Source organism: Haplochromis burtoni, unplaced genomic scaffold, assembly GCF_018398535.1.
Source record: "Haplochromis burtoni strain Fernald_Lab_line unplaced genomic scaffold, NCSU_Asbu1 Contig_117, whole genome shotgun sequence".
In the NCBI taxonomy this organism is placed as follows: Eukaryota; Metazoa; Chordata; class Actinopteri; order Cichliformes; family Cichlidae; genus Haplochromis; species Haplochromis burtoni.
The window spans coordinates 1,274,335-1,293,350 of record NW_024582478.1 but is presented as its reverse complement, the minus strand read 5'-3'; the positions used below and the strand labels follow the sequence as shown (position 1 = coordinate 1,293,350).

General features: G+C 42.9%; 1 protein-coding gene across 3 annotated transcripts in view; it reads right to left on the bottom strand.

Moving 5' to 3' along the window:
* Window positions 1-1,600: 1,600 nt before the first annotated feature.
* The window catches only part of mmp24 (matrix metallopeptidase 24), a 66,990-nt gene continuing 49,574 nt past the window's right edge, over window positions 1,601-19,016 (bottom strand). For all 3 annotated transcript variants that reach the window (XM_005928925.3, XM_005928926.2, XM_005928928.3), the window contains 5 exons: window positions 17,949-18,110; window positions 14,889-15,103; window positions 10,219-10,357; window positions 7,241-7,507; window positions 1,601-3,362 (listed from right to left, as the gene is read on the bottom strand). In XM_005928925.3, the coding sequence (XP_005928987.1) occupies window positions 2,998-3,362; window positions 7,241-7,507; window positions 10,219-10,357; window positions 14,889-15,103; window positions 17,949-18,110 (1,148 nt within the window). In that variant the 3' untranslated portion in view covers window positions 1,601-2,997. The remainder of the gene's footprint in view (window positions 3,363-7,240; window positions 7,508-10,218; window positions 10,358-14,888; window positions 15,104-17,948; window positions 18,111-19,016) is intronic.

Sequence of the window (19,016 nt, the reverse complement as noted above, 5' to 3'; positions counted from 1 at the left end):
TCGGCAGCTGTTAGAAACGTCCAAACTTACGCCCTAAAATTTTTCATTTCAAAGGATTAAAGTGGAAACAGATTGGATGTAGATTTCAGTCTGTCCTAACAAACCTTAATGTACCCAAACACATATCGTATAACTTCCCACTTTAAATGCATCCATATAACTTCATATTGTGACAGTTGACTGAGCATATTTGCACAAAGCTAACCCGTAAAGATGTTAAAACCATAAAACCTGCCAAGTCAGAGCTAAAGACGAAGAGGAATATTGGCACTTTTTCACACCACACTGTAGCCTCCACGATGAAATCGCTTGTCAAATCAAATTTATCGAGTTCGTGGTGCTCACTGGACGTGACAGAGGGCTTCGTACAGATGGATTTAAATCCTAAAAAAAAAGACAGGAGAGGAGCCCTGATGGATTCAGGAGGAGGTCGAGGGGGAAACGATTAGAAGGACAAAGAGACGAGAGGCCGGACGGATGAGGAGAATTACAGCAGGACAGCGAGAAAAGACAGTCGGATTAAAGCGAGGGATGCGAAGGGCATGTAGCCCCTATTAGAGCTTTGTGAACAGAAGTACTTCATTAAGCTTGGTCAATGTCGCGGCGCCGCAGCCGGCATACTAATGCAGACCCACGCTCTCCAGCTCCCTGCAGTCAAACCTCTCCTTTAACTTTGTGTTTCCTCCCTTTCTTCACTGTAATTAGTCTTTCATTAATGACATTTATAGAAAACTGAAAATATGCTTTGGAAGAAACATCTCTGCGAATTTAGTAAAGTTTCCACCAAATCATTTGTCCATCGTGTTAATAGACTGAAGGTTGCATCTGGTTTAACCGCATCCTGCAGAAATGCTCGTGCTCAGTCTCTCCTTATGTTGAACTGACGAGGATACCAAGGCTACGTTCACACTGCAGGCGAAAGCGCATCAAATCCGACTTTTTTGACCCTCTGCGACCCATCTATCCGATCCTGGTGTGACAGTGTGAACGGCACAAATCCGATATTTTCAAATCTGATCTGGGTCACTTTCGTATGTGGTGCTGAATCCGATACATATCCGATGTTTCAGAAAGCGACCGCTGTTTGACGGTCACGTCGCATTAAATCCGTCTTTTACGTCACCGACACAAGACAGACGCCAATTATCAGCGCCCGAGAAGACATCGCGAACGCTTCCTGGACATCCAGCGTAGATGTCAGTGAAACTGTTGGGAAGACAACGTGAACATTTTCTTTGTTCTGTATAATCTGCAGATTCTGACAGAAATCTGCAACTATCCTTCGAAGCAGCGCTCCTCTAAAACAGCAATAAGGATCATTATTTTGTTATTTACATTATTATGTAAATAACAAAATAACTTAAAGCAAAAATTGGGAAACATGAAGTCCGAAGTCTTTATATTAAGGCCATCAGTCAAAAATTGTTTGCTCTGGGTCTGAACAGAGCGCGCTGTGTGTGACGTCATTTTATTTGTAGTGTGAACAAGCAGACAAAAAAATCTGAATTGAGCATTAAGACCTGCAGAGTGAACGTAGCCTAAGTATCCCTCACCAGGTGACCCGTGCAGTCGTAAGTAATCGGTCACCACACCGGTAAACATTCACAAAGAGCCGTCTTATTTTCACTCTGATTGGGTCACAACTAAAATAAGTTTGATGTGCGTGCTGTAGTAAAACACAAAGTCAAAGGTGAGAATAAATACTGACTATTATGTAACATTTAAGAGAAGCTCTGAAATCATTATTAATCACATGTATGTTCAGAGGAGGAAGAGCCAATCAGACACGAGGTTACTTTAAAGTTCATTCCTCAAAAATAAACCCTTACAATTTACCCAGTGATATGTTTGTAGCTGCATAAACACGAGTAGCTTTTCTCTGCGTGTCCAGTAACAACAGTCCGATATATTTTATAACATATAAAAAGGGACAGAAAGAAAATCTCCTGCTGGTAAAAAAGTTAAGTCAAAGAAATGGTTTTAAAGGAACTCTGAACTTTCTGTTGTGGTTAGCACCACTGCTACATGCCATGAAAGGAAACAAGATTCAAGTAAAAAGCACAGCGAGGGCATGAATCCTTTTTCCTGGTTCATGGTGCTTCATGAATGATATTTTCTACAATCATTAAAAAATGTCTCATGAGGCGTTTCATGGATTTATAGAGCTCCTTAAATCTGAGAGGATGTTTAAGAAGTTTAGTGTTAGCATTTTGCTAAGCTGTAGAGCTTTTCCACGTCTATACGCCGATGACTTGCTATTCTACGCCTGCAGAAACCAACCAGTGTAAACAGGCAGTGTAAACCAGTGCATTTGCTTTTTGATTTTAGATGGACCAAGACAATAGTGATGTTTTTTGTGAATGATGAAAAAAGAGAGAAAAAGATCCTCTTTGACAGTTTAACATCTCAGAACAGCTGAACGCAAATCAAACAAACATCAGTGATCCACGGAGAGATCCTTGGTTTTTTGTTATGGCCTTTCTACCTATATTCTATTTTCAAGTTTGATAATTGAAACTGTTTCTCTTTTTTTCTTTAAATTTCATCTGACTTGTAGCAGTTCACATATACAAGTTGTTAAAACAAGCTTGGAGGTGATATCTGGCTTAGAGGAGCATCTTTCTTTCTCCACTCTTTTTAAATTTTCACTGAGCGGGAGAGCGGTGTGTCGTACGTCCCAGAAGAAGGTTTCAAAGTTTGTTTCCCCCTCATACGATCCCATTTTAAGTGAAAGCACAACCAGAAAGATGCATTTTGAAGTCTTTTAGATCGTTCTGGATGTGCTATAAGAAACAAATCTCTCCCACTCTGAGCCAGAAATCTGAATCCACTCCCAAAAACACATTTTGAGTGAGCCTACATCTTTAAGCAATCGTTAGCTTTTTGTCCTTTGCTAGCATTTTTGGCCATTAGCCTACATTAGCTAGCTAACGCATGACTACAGCTCGACCGTCCTTCAATCCACGACCTTTGACCTATTCTGAATCAAGTTGGCTGTCATACCCACTCCTGAACAGGGTATTTATAGTAGTGCTGTGTCATGGTGTTTTGCTGCACTCCTTTGTTTTTAAACTGAAAGATCGTGTACACGAGCACCAGGATGCACAGCGACAGAATGCAAGGGATCACCACGGCGATGGCATTGACTGTCGGGGGGACGTCGTTGATGGTCACAATGATGCCGACATCATCCGGGGGCAGCTGGCGTTCCCCAGGGTTACCGTTGTTGCCGGAGCGCTCCATGTCGGACTGGTCGCAGCCCATCCAGTCACGCAGGATGGACTTTGGATATCCAGGCTCCACAGTCAGCTTCTGGTTATCGAATTTCCAGTACTCCTTCCCCTTGTAGAAGTAGGTGTAGTCTGAGGATGGGAAGATGCAGGGGCAGGAGGATGGGAGAGTGATATCAATGAAAGACCAGAGCAGAGGAATCAGTCAGGTGAACTTTTTTTTACTGAAGCAAAAATAAACAGAAGACACTGAAAGTACAGCAAATTAAGCAACTACCCAACTGCCTCCGACACTACAGGGACCCAAAAGACTTGAGGGTATGTTGCTGTGTCTGATAAACGTGGCTTGGTAGAGACACACAAGGTATCTTTGGGCATGGGCGCATTGAACGTTTTTTTCCGATTAGTCCAATTTAGTTTGTGGAAGGACTGGCAGTGCATTTGTAGGTTTGTGTAGAGTTTTGGGAGCTGTTCCTCGCTTTCTTTACTTTAAACCAAGCTAATCTGATTACATTCAAAACCAGTGGCAAAATAACAGCGTTTGAGGCAAAGCTGTAGACTGACTGCAAACTATTCATTGGCTGGACTTTGGTCAAGTCTCCTTAAAACGTGTTCCAAAAGGAAAACTGTGACATTCAAGACACTCTGCTGCTTTCGAGAAAACACGTGTTCAACATTTGTTGCCCTCCAACAAGTCTTGCAGCTCTTTATCTGTTATCTTTTTATATATTAGAATAAAGCAAACATAAATAAAGGCTTCTTGAAAGAATGAATGACAAGAGAAAAAAAGTTGCGACTCAAATTCAGGATCTCCAGCCAATAGTCGCATCCCCGGGTTGATGATGCTGACATCAGAGACGAAGAGGCGATGATTATGAAACTAAAGTTTATCACACAATATATGAGCCATAGTTTAGATGTACATACATATAAATGGTTCTAATGTGTTATCACAAACAAACACGCTCCAGTAATACTAGTTATTGTTGTGTTTGTCATTGAGGCAGGACACAGAGGCTCCACCACCTCGACTTCTGTGCAGTTAACTTCATACCTGTTCATATGGAATTTCCACATATTTGACGCACTTTAAATATAGCATCTTGTAATTTCCAAAACGCTGTTTGTTTAGCATGTAGCTAAATAGAAATCAGCACTAACCCCTAAAGCTATTTGATTTTGACCTGCTGGACGTTACGATGTCAGAGTCATGTGCCCAACCTTTTAGCTTTTTTAATTAAGAAGAATCGTCAGCTTCAACATAGCCGCTGGATCATCGCCCTGCAAGCTTCAGAGCTCCAGCTGTGAACCATCTTAAACATCTACTGTGGTACCACAGGACCACAAAACAAACACTTCTCAACCATATTACACACATATTGCATGAGCAGCTACTGGTTCAGTGTCAGAAACACTCGAGGTTTCTCGGGTGAAGTGGCGCTGCACTTACTAACACCAAACAGCGATTAACAGGAAACTCCTCGAAAACAGTCTCCGAGGGAGCGAACACGTCCATGCACGGCACAGAAAAACGCCGTCCTCCACTCTGAAACGGAAACTCATCCGTCTGCAGCTCTGGTGTGCCCCTGTGGTGGTGGATCTTATTAGAGGCAGTATCGTTTCTGCTGTGATGTGGCGGCTGTAGGCAGCGACCATATTCTGGTCCCAGCAGTGGATGTTCTCACTGAAGGACGATGTTATGCAATGCCTGCGAGACGGATGCTGTAACAGGAAACACTCAGCGACACGTAAAGAGAAGAGTGCATTTGTTAGCTAATATTACTGTTTTATAAATATCAGCTGTTTCCTCTTCAGGCGTGTGGAGGCAGCCCTTCAGTTCAGCAAAGAGACCATCTTATAAAGTCATGCATTCAGATTTTACTGTAAAAACAGAAGCAGGTGGTTGGACGTTCTTTAAAAAATGAAACAACTTCGGGGCTCAATGGATCCTCCCGGTGGATCAGTTCGTCTCCACGGTCACTTAAATCCTGTTTGTTGTTACTGGATGTGCCAGCTATGATGTCACTAGAGCCCGTCGTCATTTAACTGGTGGTAAACAAACCAGATCCAGTTTGTAATAAAAGCTAACGTTTGCTCTAACATGGTGACACGCTGCTCGTCTGCACACACGCAACGGTAAAGACCTTTGAAGGTTTTTCTGAGGACACGAGGTGTCAAACATCACTCTGGTTGTTGCTCTGGAACAAATTCTCAATAAGTTGTGCAAGATGATGTGCAGCGTCTGGCAAAGCAAGAATTTCTGACGCAGCGACTAAAACACGGTTTGAACCCAGCTCAGTATGTTTACTCCTCCACAGACTCCACTGTGAGCGGATCACATGGCGAAGTAGCAACAACAGAAAACACCCACAGGGCTTCTTGTGCCGTCTGCCTTTTCGTCTGCTCCATCACCTCCGAACAGCCCCGAGGAAACCAACGCACAGTCGCACACATTTGTCTGTTGCCTCTAAAGTCCCTGCAGGACGGGTTCTCATCTTTGACACCACACCCGGCTGGCCGTGTCGTCCTGTCACCACGTCGCGCATAGATCGGCCTCAACTCCACAGAGGAAGCCGCAAGGTCACAAGGTCACCGCTCAAGGAAAGGAAGTGACGATGGACAGTTTTCTGTGTCTCACACCTCTGTCGCTGCATTTTATGACCCTGCAGCATAAACAGCCGACTAACAGGGTTTTTACTCAGGTGTCCGAACGTACACGGGTATTTTTGAAAACCCAGATTTTTATATGCGTTTGGACCTTTCGTCCACACGTAAACGGTGTTTTTGATCACTGAAAACTGAGATTTTCAAAAACTCAGTTTTTGCGTTTACGTGTGGACGAGGAAAACGGAGATTTAGCAGATAGAGACAAAACACTGCTGCTGTCAATCTATCTGCAGTTTGTCCACGCTTACATACACACACAGTTACTGTCCCTCCATTTACACAGACAGGCGTCAGAGTGAACATTCAACACAGACGCTCTCACAGTCCTGACGTCGTCGCTTTTGAATAAATGAAATTGTTTTAAATTAAAATTTGTGCATGCCGTATGCATTTGGTTCATTCCTAAGTTGTGAGTCTACACCAGCCAAAATACTGTTTTTGGTTATTGACATTTGAAATGATGACTTGAAAAGTAGCACAGAAGTAAAGCCTGTTTACTATTTCCCGCCCTGACTTCTAGACTTCTGATTGGCCAACATTTCTACACGGCTAGGATTTGGCCTGTTCTTGACAACGTTTGGCGTTTTTGCCGTTTACATGTGGACAGAGATATTTTTCAAACCTGCACGTGTGGACGTGGCCTCAGTGTAAATATAAGCTGCTGATTGTGACTCTGCATTACAATTCTTCTTCAGTTTACAGTCAGCTGAGTTCTATGCATTTTTAAAATGGACGTATTTTTCTGTCAGCGCTCTGTTAAAAGTAACGTTTTTGCATTAAAATTGCTTTTACCTGATGTCTGTATATTATGTAACTGCCTGGAGTCAAAATAAAAATAGAATTTAATTCAAGGAAGTTTATAAGAAAACAAATGTAGGAGACAAACGGTAAATATGTTGGAAGAAATTATTGCTGTCTGCGTTAATCTCGCTAAAATGACACTAACGCCATAAACGCATTAATGCGGCAAATCTCTGTTAGCGAGGTACCGCGGATCGCCCCGTGTGTGGGGCTGCACGGCGCCAACGCGTTAGCACGGTTAGCTCGTTTAGCTCGTTAACACGCTGACGCGTTATTATCAAATGTCCAAAACCTTTTGTTTGATCTGTAGTAGAAATTCTTCTTCAGCTTGTGTGAAAATCAGTGTCAGAAAAGTTTAAACATTAACACAGAATCAAAACTAAATTATACTGAAACCATTGTTTTTTCTCGTGTTTTGAAATCTCTCAGCTCCAGTGTTGCCGTCGTGCACGAGGCGACGCTGAGATCGATGAAGGATACCTCAGATTTGACCGGATCTCGTCTCACGCCTGAAACCAAAAGAATAATTAGCTGCCACTCACATCCCTCCCTGCTGATGAAGGCCCCCTGCGGAGCGTCCGGTATTCCCTTCCACACAGTGATGGGTTTGGGGTATCCTGCGTCGGTGGTGTGCTTCTCCTCGTTGTAACGCCAGTACTGGTCCCCTTTGAAGAAGTACGTTTTCCCGACGGGCTCCCACCGCAGCGCCGTGTCGATGCCACTCTTGGGGAGGGAGCTGCCCAGCTCCACCAGGCTGTGAGGGTACCCTGGCTCAGCCGTCACCTCCCTGAACACCCAGTATTTATCACCTGGAACCAGCGTGAAGAAGTAAGTGAGCATTTTAATATTTTCAGTTTGTGTTGTGATCTTACAGAAGCAGCAACAGAACTGCCATAAATGCAGTTCCTTTAATGTCCACTGGGGGCTCCAGTGAGTCAGGCCCCACAGACCCAGCAGGTTTAGTCTTTACGCTTAGATTCAACCATAACGACCTGGCTGCCTCCATCTTCTTTATACAGTCTGTGGTTCTGAGCACAAATAGCTGCTCTCAAACTTTATTGACTTGAACTAAATTATTTATCCTCCAAACAGTCTGAGAAAATGTGTTTCTCCCTCAGTTTCTCAAATGATTATTTAATATTTGAAATTCCAGATATAGATCATCAACAATCGGCCGATCCGTCTGCCAGCTTTTCTCTTTGTAGGTTTCAAAATAAGCCGCTAGCTGCCAGGAACACTAACGGAGGCGAAAACACGACCTCCCCGGCGTCGTATCATAAATAAGAATCTTTATAGATACTCTTGTTTTTGGCGGTGGGGTTGCACAGGACAGAAGACTGTGAAATTTAACAGCCGTGGTTAAAGAGCGTCGATTTCCACTACAGCGAGAAAACAAAGATTAAAACAGCTGCTCTATAGCTTTGTTAAATATTCAGCTCTCACTGTTCGGAAGAAGGATATGGGCGAAAACGCAAAGAGACATTAAATAAATAAAAGTACTCCACGAAGCCCCTTTTAAAGGCTGATTAAATATCCTGCTGTGACAGACGCTCCTTTAGGAAGCCTGTACTGATCATCTGGAAAAACACACACAGTAAAAACAAAGATTAATACAAAGCCACTGAATCCCAATTATGTCCTTTACAGACACTAATAGCTACTCAGCAGGCATTTAAAGCAGTTTATAATGTACATTATGAATTAATGGGTAGATTTAAGCAGGAAATTACAGTTTCTGATGTTTTTTTAATGTCTTTTACATCCTTTAACTTGAAGGCTTCTAAACTGGAAAGTTTGATTCAGACTTATTTAAACATTTTGGTACAAATATGTGTTCGTCCTCACAAACATGAGAATAAAGCTTTGCAGTGCGTGTGAGTGTGTGTTCATATCTTTGTGGGGACCAAGACTTGTAGGTTTGCTACGAGTTTGAAGCCATTTAGACTTAAAATGTGATTTAAGTGTCAGGGTTACAATTAGGTTATTGTTAGGTTGGGTTAGGGGAGGGGCTTGTGTCAATTAGATGCCCCCACAAGATATGAATACCCAACGTGTGTGTGTGTGTGTGTGTGTGTGTGTGTGTGTCAGCAGCTGAGAGCTCAGACAGAGCAAAGCTATTAATTTCTGCTCCTGGCTGGCAGAAGACGTCAATGAACGAGGGGTCCAAAAGTCTGAGAGCACGGCTGAAAATCCTTCACTTTATTTCATTTACTTGAGAATTTATCACCAAATGTTTTATTGCAAATGAAAATATGATGTGACGGCGTTCCTCAGAGCTTCCCGTCACTCAGTCCTTGTAAATGTTCAGTGGGGTGAGGTCGGGTTACCGCAGGTTTTTCTCTCCTCTCGTCCTGCCTGTGACACGTAAATCAATCTGGACAGTTGATTTTGAGGCACGTCCTAAAAAGCACCTGGAGCAGAGAGGAGGTCACACAGGTGTGTCCTTTTCACCTGTGGCATGAGGCGCCCACACATCCAGATCCTGTCAGGAGGAGGACTGCTTCTTGGATCTGTGTTGCTATCCTACCCAGCTCAGCCCCTCCCATCAGCGACGTGAACAGAGGATGAGCTGGTTAAACAGTCCATCGATTCTGCTTTTACATACTGAAGGTAAAAAACACTTAAAAGGACACGCCCACGCCTCCAACATGGCGTGCTGAGATTGATTTCCGGTTCACAAGCAGGAGGAGACGAGGAGGGGCAAATTGGAGAAATGAGAAAAACCCTCAGCCAGAGTGGGTCTGATCCTGGTGCCTCTATCAGTGCACTTCCTGTTTTATTTTGAAGGTTGTACATTTTAAAAGTAACCTTCCCAACACTGTTATTCTGGGTGTAAATGCACTGATCCAACATTGAAAGGACAAGAGGACCAGCAGCACACACTTTGCTCACCGCTTGCTCGACATCACAGAGTTACCTCCCTGCAACTTTGTCGACTTCTCAAAAAGGTAAACGACACTTAAGGATCGCTGCTTTGACACAGTGGAGGAGAGCGAGTTTCCATCACAGAGGCACAAGAACGATTTAGCATAACGTGACTTTGATGAGAGATCTCAAAATATTTGAAGTGGTGCACGAAAAGCCGACCGTCAACACGACAGCAGGCTGAATTTAAATGTAAGGCTTTTGATTTTTATACACCTGCTCTCAGAAAACAGGCCGAGCGTGTGATGCCTGTTAGTACGGCTGCTAAATTATGCAAAATAAATACGTTTGGTCAGTAATGAGATCACGTAACATCAATTCAACATGAACCAAATGTCCCTCAGTGAGTTTAGAGTTTCATTGAGGGTCAAATAAAATTCAAAGGCAAAAGGAGTGAATCGCTGCACGTGCCTACTCTTAGAACGCTCCTCCATCTGTTGATGCCATTAACAAATACGACAGTTATCTATACATGTGTTTGGACCCTCAGAAATAAAATCCTAGTTCCAGCAGGACTGTGACGCACCGATATTAACTGTTAGTCAGTGTAGGAAAAAGGAAACTATTTGTATACCTCAAATTTTATTCCACATACCTTTGAAGAAGACAAATTTGCCGTCAGTCCTCTCGTAGGCGGCGTCGATGCGAGGTGGCAGGCCTTTCCAGAACTGATCGATCTGCATGGGGTAGCCCTCCTGCACCTTGTTGTTCCTGAGACGCCAAAACCACCGGTCCTAAAAAAGCCCCAAAATTCATCACTGCAGAGCGCTGTGCTAAAACGGCGGCAACGTCCCGAACTCCATAATTAGACAAGCGTGAGAAGGAGTTACAGGTGACCTGAGGAGAATCTGAGTCATGCAGCTGGTCATAAAGGACGGTGAGAGGAGAGCGAAAACTGGCAGAGATAAAGAAGATGTGTCCTTAGTGACGGTACAAGAGTGAAGTCCTCCAGCAGAACCAGAAGTGCTTAATGTGTAACAGCTGAAGCACAACAGTTATTATCAAATATTCTCATCGTTAACAAAGTTGGCTTCATTTTTTTATCTGGAGCTTTTGTGGAGAATGTGTTTAAATGTTTTCAACAAAAGAGAGAAGCTCAGAACGACAACAGAAACCACTGTGAAGGTAAGAGGAGAAGAAATAACTGGAACAAAGACGAGACAGAGACTGAGATGTGAAAGAAATGATTATGCAAGTTAAGAGGAGGACTACAGGGAGGGGAGGCAGCAGGAAAGAGATGTAAAAAGGAGGAGAGGAGGCGAGCATAGAGGAGAGAGGGGAGCTGAAGAGGAGGAGAAGAAGGCGAGCATCAATCTGAGCTCATTATCATTTGGCTTTCGTGAATCTAGGACACAGCCAAGCTAAGTCCCCCCGCTGAATGATGTGCGCGCGCACACACACACACACACATACACACACACACACACACATGCTTGTGCTTCTATTTTTGTGGGGACTCTCAGTGCTTTTCCACAGAGGAACAGCCTAAAAATGTCCTCGCTTTCTATAACTGTCAGTATAAGTCGGGTGCACACGCACGCGCGCTGCTTCTCGCCTGGCCTAACATCATCGAGTGGACGCTAATGCTTTTCTGTCTGAACCCAAACAGAGAAGAAAAATCAATGCTTTGCATTCAGCAAAGAAGCCATGAGTGCTTCTCACAGAGGAAACATCCCATAATGAGCGTCTCCTTTTAGACGCCCACCAGCTCTCGCTGCTCTTTATGTCCTCGCGTGCCCCCGTCCTTCAGTTTAAAGGAGACAAAAGATGCTTGTTTTCCTGACTGATGATGGTGCATTCAGGGACCCAGTTCTTCCGTGGAAATGGCGGCTTCATTTTTAACTATTATTGATATTTATTGGATGCTTGTCTGTGTCATTCAGGGGCACACGAGAAAAGCTTTGTTTTGTTTATTACATGTTAGTGCCACCATCTGTTTTGTAGGTGGCATCAACTTTATTTGTCAAAGGAAAACCAAAATGAGCTTTGTGGGTTTGTGAGTTTTTAAAGTGGCCCAATTTTGTGTTTCTTTGTTTCCTGTCATATTTCTCCTGTTTAGTGGTGGGCGTTCATATTAAAGAGGTTTCTAATAATAGATGCAATCCCAGTGCGCTGTTTTAAACACTCAGTTTAACCTGCTTTTAAAACTCTTGAGCCTGTATGATATTACACAGAGGACATATCCAACATAGTCATCTCAGGTGCAGAAGCTCCGCCTACCCGCCTTGTGTTTTTAAAAGGAAGCCGATCCGACATACGACAGCATACATTGGTACTACTTTACATTTCCGACTTAGTTTGACTCAAGAATCCATGCTGGCCGCTGATCTAGCAGCCACAGGATCCTGTTTTACGTGATGATTGAAGATTTTCTCCCGTTTTTGTCACAATGGGAATGAATCCAGCAGAGCAGACAGACAGGTCCAGCTGAGACTGACAGAAAACAGAGAGACTCACTGACAGGCAGGAAGGACAGAGAGCCAGACGAGTCTGTGACCTTTTCGAACATTCAGTTTAAATATCAAAGACATCCAAAATGAATTTTTCTTCTGCTCAGGATGAGATTCTGTCTCAAAACAGAGGTAGGGCTAGCTGGCTAGCTGCAGGCTGTAAGAACAGTAGGTGAGATCCAGAGAAGGATTTTTGTTTAAGCTAAAGAAGCATTACAAGTTTTACAAGACAAAAGTTAACGATTGGTTGGTGTGACATTACTCTGCACCATGTTGGACTTTTAAAAACTCGGCACTGTCCAGTATGAGGCAAAAGAGTTCGAGGCTGCAGGGGCAACGGTTAAGCCATGCTAGGCTAGCTAGCCTTTAGCAGTGCTAGTGGTGATGAGTTTTCTGAGAAATAAAAAAACTGGATTTGTTGCTTGTGTCATATCAAATTGTTATTTTTTAAGTTACTGGAGCATCACATCAATCACGTCTTGCTGTAAAATTAGCTTTAGCACCCAAACCTGCACTTCCACTAATGTCCACTCGGGGCTGTCTCCAAAAACGAGTCAGTCCTCACTGACGCCCATATTAAAATGATACGAGTCTCTATGGGCTAGCATCCTGTTTATACAAACGCTACAGGTGGTAAACTGTTTATAACTCACATTTAAAAACTATATTAAGAATTAAAATTAGTCTCATGATTTAAACTCATTTCAAATGCAGTTAAGTGACTAAAAATTCATCTTACTTTGTACTTAACTGCACAAACAGACCTTCCACATCCTAATATTTTATTTATATGCTGCGTCACACTGATGTGCAGGTATCTGTGTGTGTTACTTGGCAAGCTTGCTGGTATTAGCTCATCTCTCTACAGTCTTTGGCCTGTTGGGTGCTTTGAATATCTAAACATTTAAAATATAAAATTAAATAAAGCCATACAGTTTATACTACTACATGCAACACGCTGTAAATGTGCACGCCTGCTGTGTGCTGGCATGCGAGCGCCTACAGAGCTGCATCGGTTGGTTACTAACTGTACTGGAAGCATATGGCTGATGCTAATGATCATGGGCTGGATAGCGCCATATGCCACTGGGCTGCTTCTTTCATCTGACGGCACCACGAGAGTGGTCGTTTTTAGCACCAGCGGCCCCGCGGTGGCGTCCAAACCCATAATGTTGGCAGTGTTAAAGCCATCGTTACCTTCCTAAACACTAATCTGGACCACGCCGTCCAAACCTGCGTTTATGGATAATGATTATGAGACATAAACTTCAACCATACTTCCAACATCATTGCTACTCTGCATCCTCCTCCCGTAATGTTCAATTAAGCTTTATCTAAATCCCCCAGTGACACCCTGTTTTTTATAGCAACCCACGGCTGTGTGACTCACCGTCTGTAGGAGATAACAGCCATTAATTACAGACACAACAGCATCCTGTTCAATAAGCTCGTGTTGGAACAAGCACTCAGGTTCTTTAACAGGATGAGATATCAAAGACTTTTATTGGTTTGATGTATTTAAATATTTCTTATTTAGACGTTTTAATGTTTCTGTTATTTGATGGAAAGCAGTTGGCACTAAATGTTTGTTCCGGCCTTTTTTCATATTTTCATTTACAAATCTGGAAAATAAATAATAAATTAAAATATTTTGCTCTGCTTTTACCCAGTGGTCTAATTGTTTTTTAATACTTAAAAAATAGTTATTTTATGTTATCGTAGAGATATCTAGAGATTTGTTGTTGCTTTATTTTAATAGAGTCCCTCATAATTTACATTGTTTTGGTGTTTTCAATGCTGTTGTTGAATATTTTCAAAAATATTTTTAATTTGTGTCCTACATTTTTTTAAAATATAAAATTAGTATTATTTTAATTATTATGATGACGATGATGATTATTATTTATCAACGTGTTTGATACGTGTTGTGCTACTTGCTTCATCATTGTAATCACCTGTAAAATAAAATTTGGTCGATCATATTTCATATATTTAATAGGACTAATGCGATTATATATTTTCCTAAATTGGGAAATGTAGTTAAAAAATTATGTGAAATTATTTAAAAACAATTAAAAGTGTTGTAATGTAACTTTTGTGTTGCATTTGTGGTGGAAAACACAACCTTTGATGAATCAGAATTAAGATTAAGTTTGATATTTTATACCAGGTTTTTAATGTATCCCAATAAATCACCACAGAAAAGAAAAATCCAGGAGTTAGAGTTCCTGGAAAGCTACAGTGACAGGTTTTCTTGGGCGTAAAGAACAGAAATGGGATGAATCATCGATCTTCTGCCTGTTTGTCTGCGAGCTGCTGCCTGATCGGGAGCTGAGCAACCAAACTTGGCAGACGGGTACATCGAGCATCCTCTTATCTCTATCAGATATTATGATGTCATCACATTGCTTAGCAACCACATACCAACTTGCAAAAACGACATTTTTAATAATTATTATGCATGCACAGTATCGTACAATACCATCCTGTCATTTTGATTTCACAACAATAACACCTGATTGAAAACTTGAACTTCATCTGTGGAGACGACGTCAGCCTGCCAGCTGAAATGATCTATCATTTTATTTTACTGGAGATTCACCAATTAATCAAAGGGAAGAAAACTAATGTGAAAACTGATTCACTCCAAAATAACATTAACTGTCTTGATTTGTCACCTTGGTCAGCTGTCACAAGTTTCTGGCTTTGTCAACAACGTGAAAAAGTAATCAAAGAATTCAAAAATGAGCGACTGTTACTGAACACTGTCAACGAGACCAGCAGCAGGCGTCTGCGCCGCTACGTCTCCGCTCACCTTGAACACGAACATCTCCCGTCTGAAGAAGGCCACAGTGTTGAAGTTGCCATCGCAGATGTTGGGTTTGCCGTTTCCAGGCAGTGCGGGCCGGTTACCGGGCGGGTGCGGCGGACGGGAATGCCGGTCGTGCTTGCGCTCGGAGGTCGAATGCGTCCGTCGAGAGGGTAAGGTGGGTAAGGGCCGGGTGGGTTCCAGCATGGCTGTGGGGATGCCTGGAGAATCACGTCAATCACAGCATGAATCAGTCGGGCACCGTGATTGGTTCCAGAGTATCATTAAGAGCACTGAGACTCAAAGACCCACAGCAGCATGAGTCACTGGTCATCAGCTGTGCGAACACGACTTCTTATGTAAGAGCCTCTGAGACAGCATTATGCAGACCGCAGAAACACAACTAGTACATTTGGTTCAATGACTCATTTGTTTTTATGGGCAGAAGGAAAACCTCGGATTATAAATCTGTTTGCTTAAATCGCTGCCTCGCATCGACACGGGAGCGAGACGCCTGACACAGCAGTGCGGCTCATTCCACCCCATCTCGTTTGTCCACCGTGCGTGTTTTTGTGTCTATTTGTGGTTGTTATGTGTGGTTTTATGTTTCCTTTGTGTCTCTCTGTGTTTGGGTTTTTCTAGTTGCGAGTCTCTTTGTGCTGCTTTGTGACACTTCTGGTGATTTTTTTGCATCTTCTTATTGTTGTTTTGTGCCAAGCAGCCAAAAATAGATCATTTTAGGCCCCTGCTGTGGTTGCTTTGCTCTCCTTTTCATTTCTTTAGTCTGCATTGTTTGGTGTCCGTCTTATTTTCATTCTTTTCCACTTCCTCTGCCTTTTATTAAAAAACAAACAGAAACTCTTTCTGTTGCAGATCCGTCCATGACAAAGACGCTCAATGTTCCAACAGGAAAAGAAAATCTATTCTCCTTTTTCTAAGCGTACCAACACGAGTCGGTAAATTGCACAGAAACAGCCTCGTTGTAAAATGAACAGTGCGGTGCTGTTGTGGCGGCTGGTGTTGAGAGCAGCACATCCAGCAGGATGAACTTTGAGCAGATAAAATAACAGGCTTTGTTATCCACACTGAACAATGAAGTGCAGCGGAGAAAAACCGCCGACTGCACAGTCCTGGCCGGTATTTCCCTTCAACGCTGACTTCAAATGTCACCTGTGTATCACGACCTTTAATGTGAGGCTCAGTTGTTCTGAGGGCCGAGATAACCTTCTTGCTTTGATTATTAAAGGAAACCAAAGCAAAGAAAAAGAGAAGCGTGATGAAAAAAGCTGCAGATACAGTAGATTTAAACTACCTGGGTGTTTTGTGAGAGATGGTGCAGATAGAAATGTTCTTATCTTTAACAGAGCAGACGTGTTTCTTTTTCCTGCCTTTTCTTTGTGTCTCTGCATCACAAATAAATGTTACACTACATTACAACAGAAGCTGTCGTGATTACTTCAGCGCAGACAGAAAGCCTGTCAGGAAACGCGCCTGCCGCTGACAGGCCTTCGCTTTTCTTTGTTTACTTAGAAACGTTCAGTGAAACGCGAGGCTTTGCGCCTTTTCTGAAATGCAACACAGCGTCTCTGGTGTAAACACAAAGGGAAAGACTCGCGTTTTCTTTCCAGGCAAAGACGGCTCAGGTCTGCTTATCAGCCGGGCTCTTCTTCACGTTCGAGCTCCGCTGCCGGCCGACGGACGCCGAACACTCCTGCAGCTGCACTCGGGGCTTTTTCAATTAATATTTCATATTCAAGGTTTACTGGTTTACTGGTCTTAAAAGATCCCTCGTTTCAAAGTGAAGAGCTCTAATATGAGCTTCATATATTTTCCTCTTTGCTATAAAATACACACTCTGTCCCGGTTACGGCGTTTGCACAGCACAGACTCAGGATTGACCATGCATCTATAACGTCAGCATCTTCCTTCTGCTTAAGGCATGCAGGCTTTTCATAAAATGAAATCATAAAAAGTTTAATTATAAAAAGTTTATGAAGCTCATCCTCCTGAAACGTGTCGTAAACCTTTTATTCACCGCAGAGGTCATTTCCTGCGACGATCCAAAACCCTGCGAGAAGCCGCTGGCTGTTTAGAGGAGATGCTGACGTTCAGGTTGCTCATGCTGTGCTCTGTCCTGTGCGTTCTTGCTCAAGGACACGTCGGCAGGGTCAGAGATCAAACACACAATTAGCCACAGCTTCATGCTCAACAAAGATTGTAACCATGATTATTTTGTTCAACGGTGATATTTTTAACTTTACTTTTCAAACACTGTCCATCAAATATTCCATGAAACTCGTATTTATTGCTCCTCACCGACTCTTTCACATTAAACTGATTCCAAACTGCTGCAGGCTGAAGTGTGTAGGAGGATAAACTGGAGCGCCGCAAAGAAAAGAACGAAACGAGAGCGCTCGAGTTTACATTTCGATTCACTGCGCGGTCCTTCTGCTTTTATCTTCACACAATATTTGTGTATTTTGCGTCATCCTGACCCAAAATTGTCGGCGTCAGTACACCGTAAACAGAATGATGTCCTCAGCTGGATACAAAACAGACATCTATGAGAGGAAAGTCTCTTCATTTTTTGAATAATTTGGAATAAGTGTCTTTAATTCAAATTCGATTTTCTTGGCTTTTATTTTGACATTTGTTGAGTTCTACTTCCTGTCTATGTGCTATTAAACAAAGGGAATTGGCTAAAATCAAACCTGGATGGATATTTGGGGGATTTTACTTGTTTCTCACACTTGGAGACAAAACTGACGTCAATGTTTGTTGAATCGTCTGAAAAGCTGAAATAAAGAAGTGACTGAAAATCTTTTGTTCTTCAACTAAAAGGACAAAAACCCAAACTAACGATGTTTCTTTAAACAAATGACTGACTTAAACCCATTCACTCAAGCACCGTTTCTTAAGGACCTTCTCGCTGACATTGACACAAACTTGGCGGTCAGTATCTCGCTCAAGGAGAGCCAGGAATCGAACCACCAACCTTCCGATTAGTAGACGATCTGCTCCACCTCCCGAGCTACAGCCTACACAGAACTAAACCCGAGAGCTCACCGTAGATCTTCTGAATGCCCTGCAGGTCGTCCAGCGGCAGCTTGAAGTTGTGCGTGTCCATGTACTGGTAGAAAGGAGCCATGATGGCACTGGGATCGTTGGAGTGCTCCAAACCCAACGCGTGCCCCAACTCGTGCACCGCCACCAGGAACAAATCGTTACCTGGAAAGAGAGGAAGATGATTAGAGGGGAGAGGCGACAAAGAGGAGGAGGAAAAAATGATGAGATTAGAGAACGCAAAGCAGAGAAGCAGCATCGCTTTCAACATCACTCACAGCGCCTTAAAAGCTTATTTCAGAAATCAGGTGATAAAACAGAAAACAGGAGCCTCTCCGTGCTGCCTGCAGGCCGTCGCTGCCGGTTCATTAAAAGAGAATCAGTTTACTGAGAAAGCCTCAACATCTCCCTCCTGTCTGAATCAGAACAAAGCCTCCCCAGTGTAAACAGCAAAGACCAAAGACGGCGTCAAAGGCGCCGGCAAAGTGAGCTAAAGTTAGCCTGTGATGTGTTGACTCATCAGCTGTGTAATATGAATCTCACATCAAAAGCAGAATTGGCGGCGAATGGAAGCGACTGTCAGGCTGGTGAATCCAAAGCTCCTGTTTCTAAAGTCCACTTCTTCAAAGGCTGCTGCTTGACGGGGATTACTTCAGAGCGCGCCGTACTGTTTGCCTGCAAAATTCACAGAGTTCACAGTCTCACAGAAAGCGACTTTAAATTCATAATCTGCACATGTATAAATAATGTACGGCTGCTTTCGAGACTAAAATACGCTGGAGAACAAGCAAACATGTTGAATTTGGAGCAGGAAGCCATCAGAGTGGAGAAGCTCCGCAGTCAGGCTGTTTCATTACAGTTTTTCTCAAATGCTAAAACACATGTCACAAACGTTTCCACCATGTTCCCCAATGTCCAAACACAACACCCTTTTCCAAAGCTACACAAACACAACCACACCTTCCCACTGCAAAACTCAAACTCCCACACCAAGAGAGCAGCTCGAAGCTGTCAAAACTGTAAACACTATACACAGCATTACACACTACAGCAAAACAATTGAAAACACAA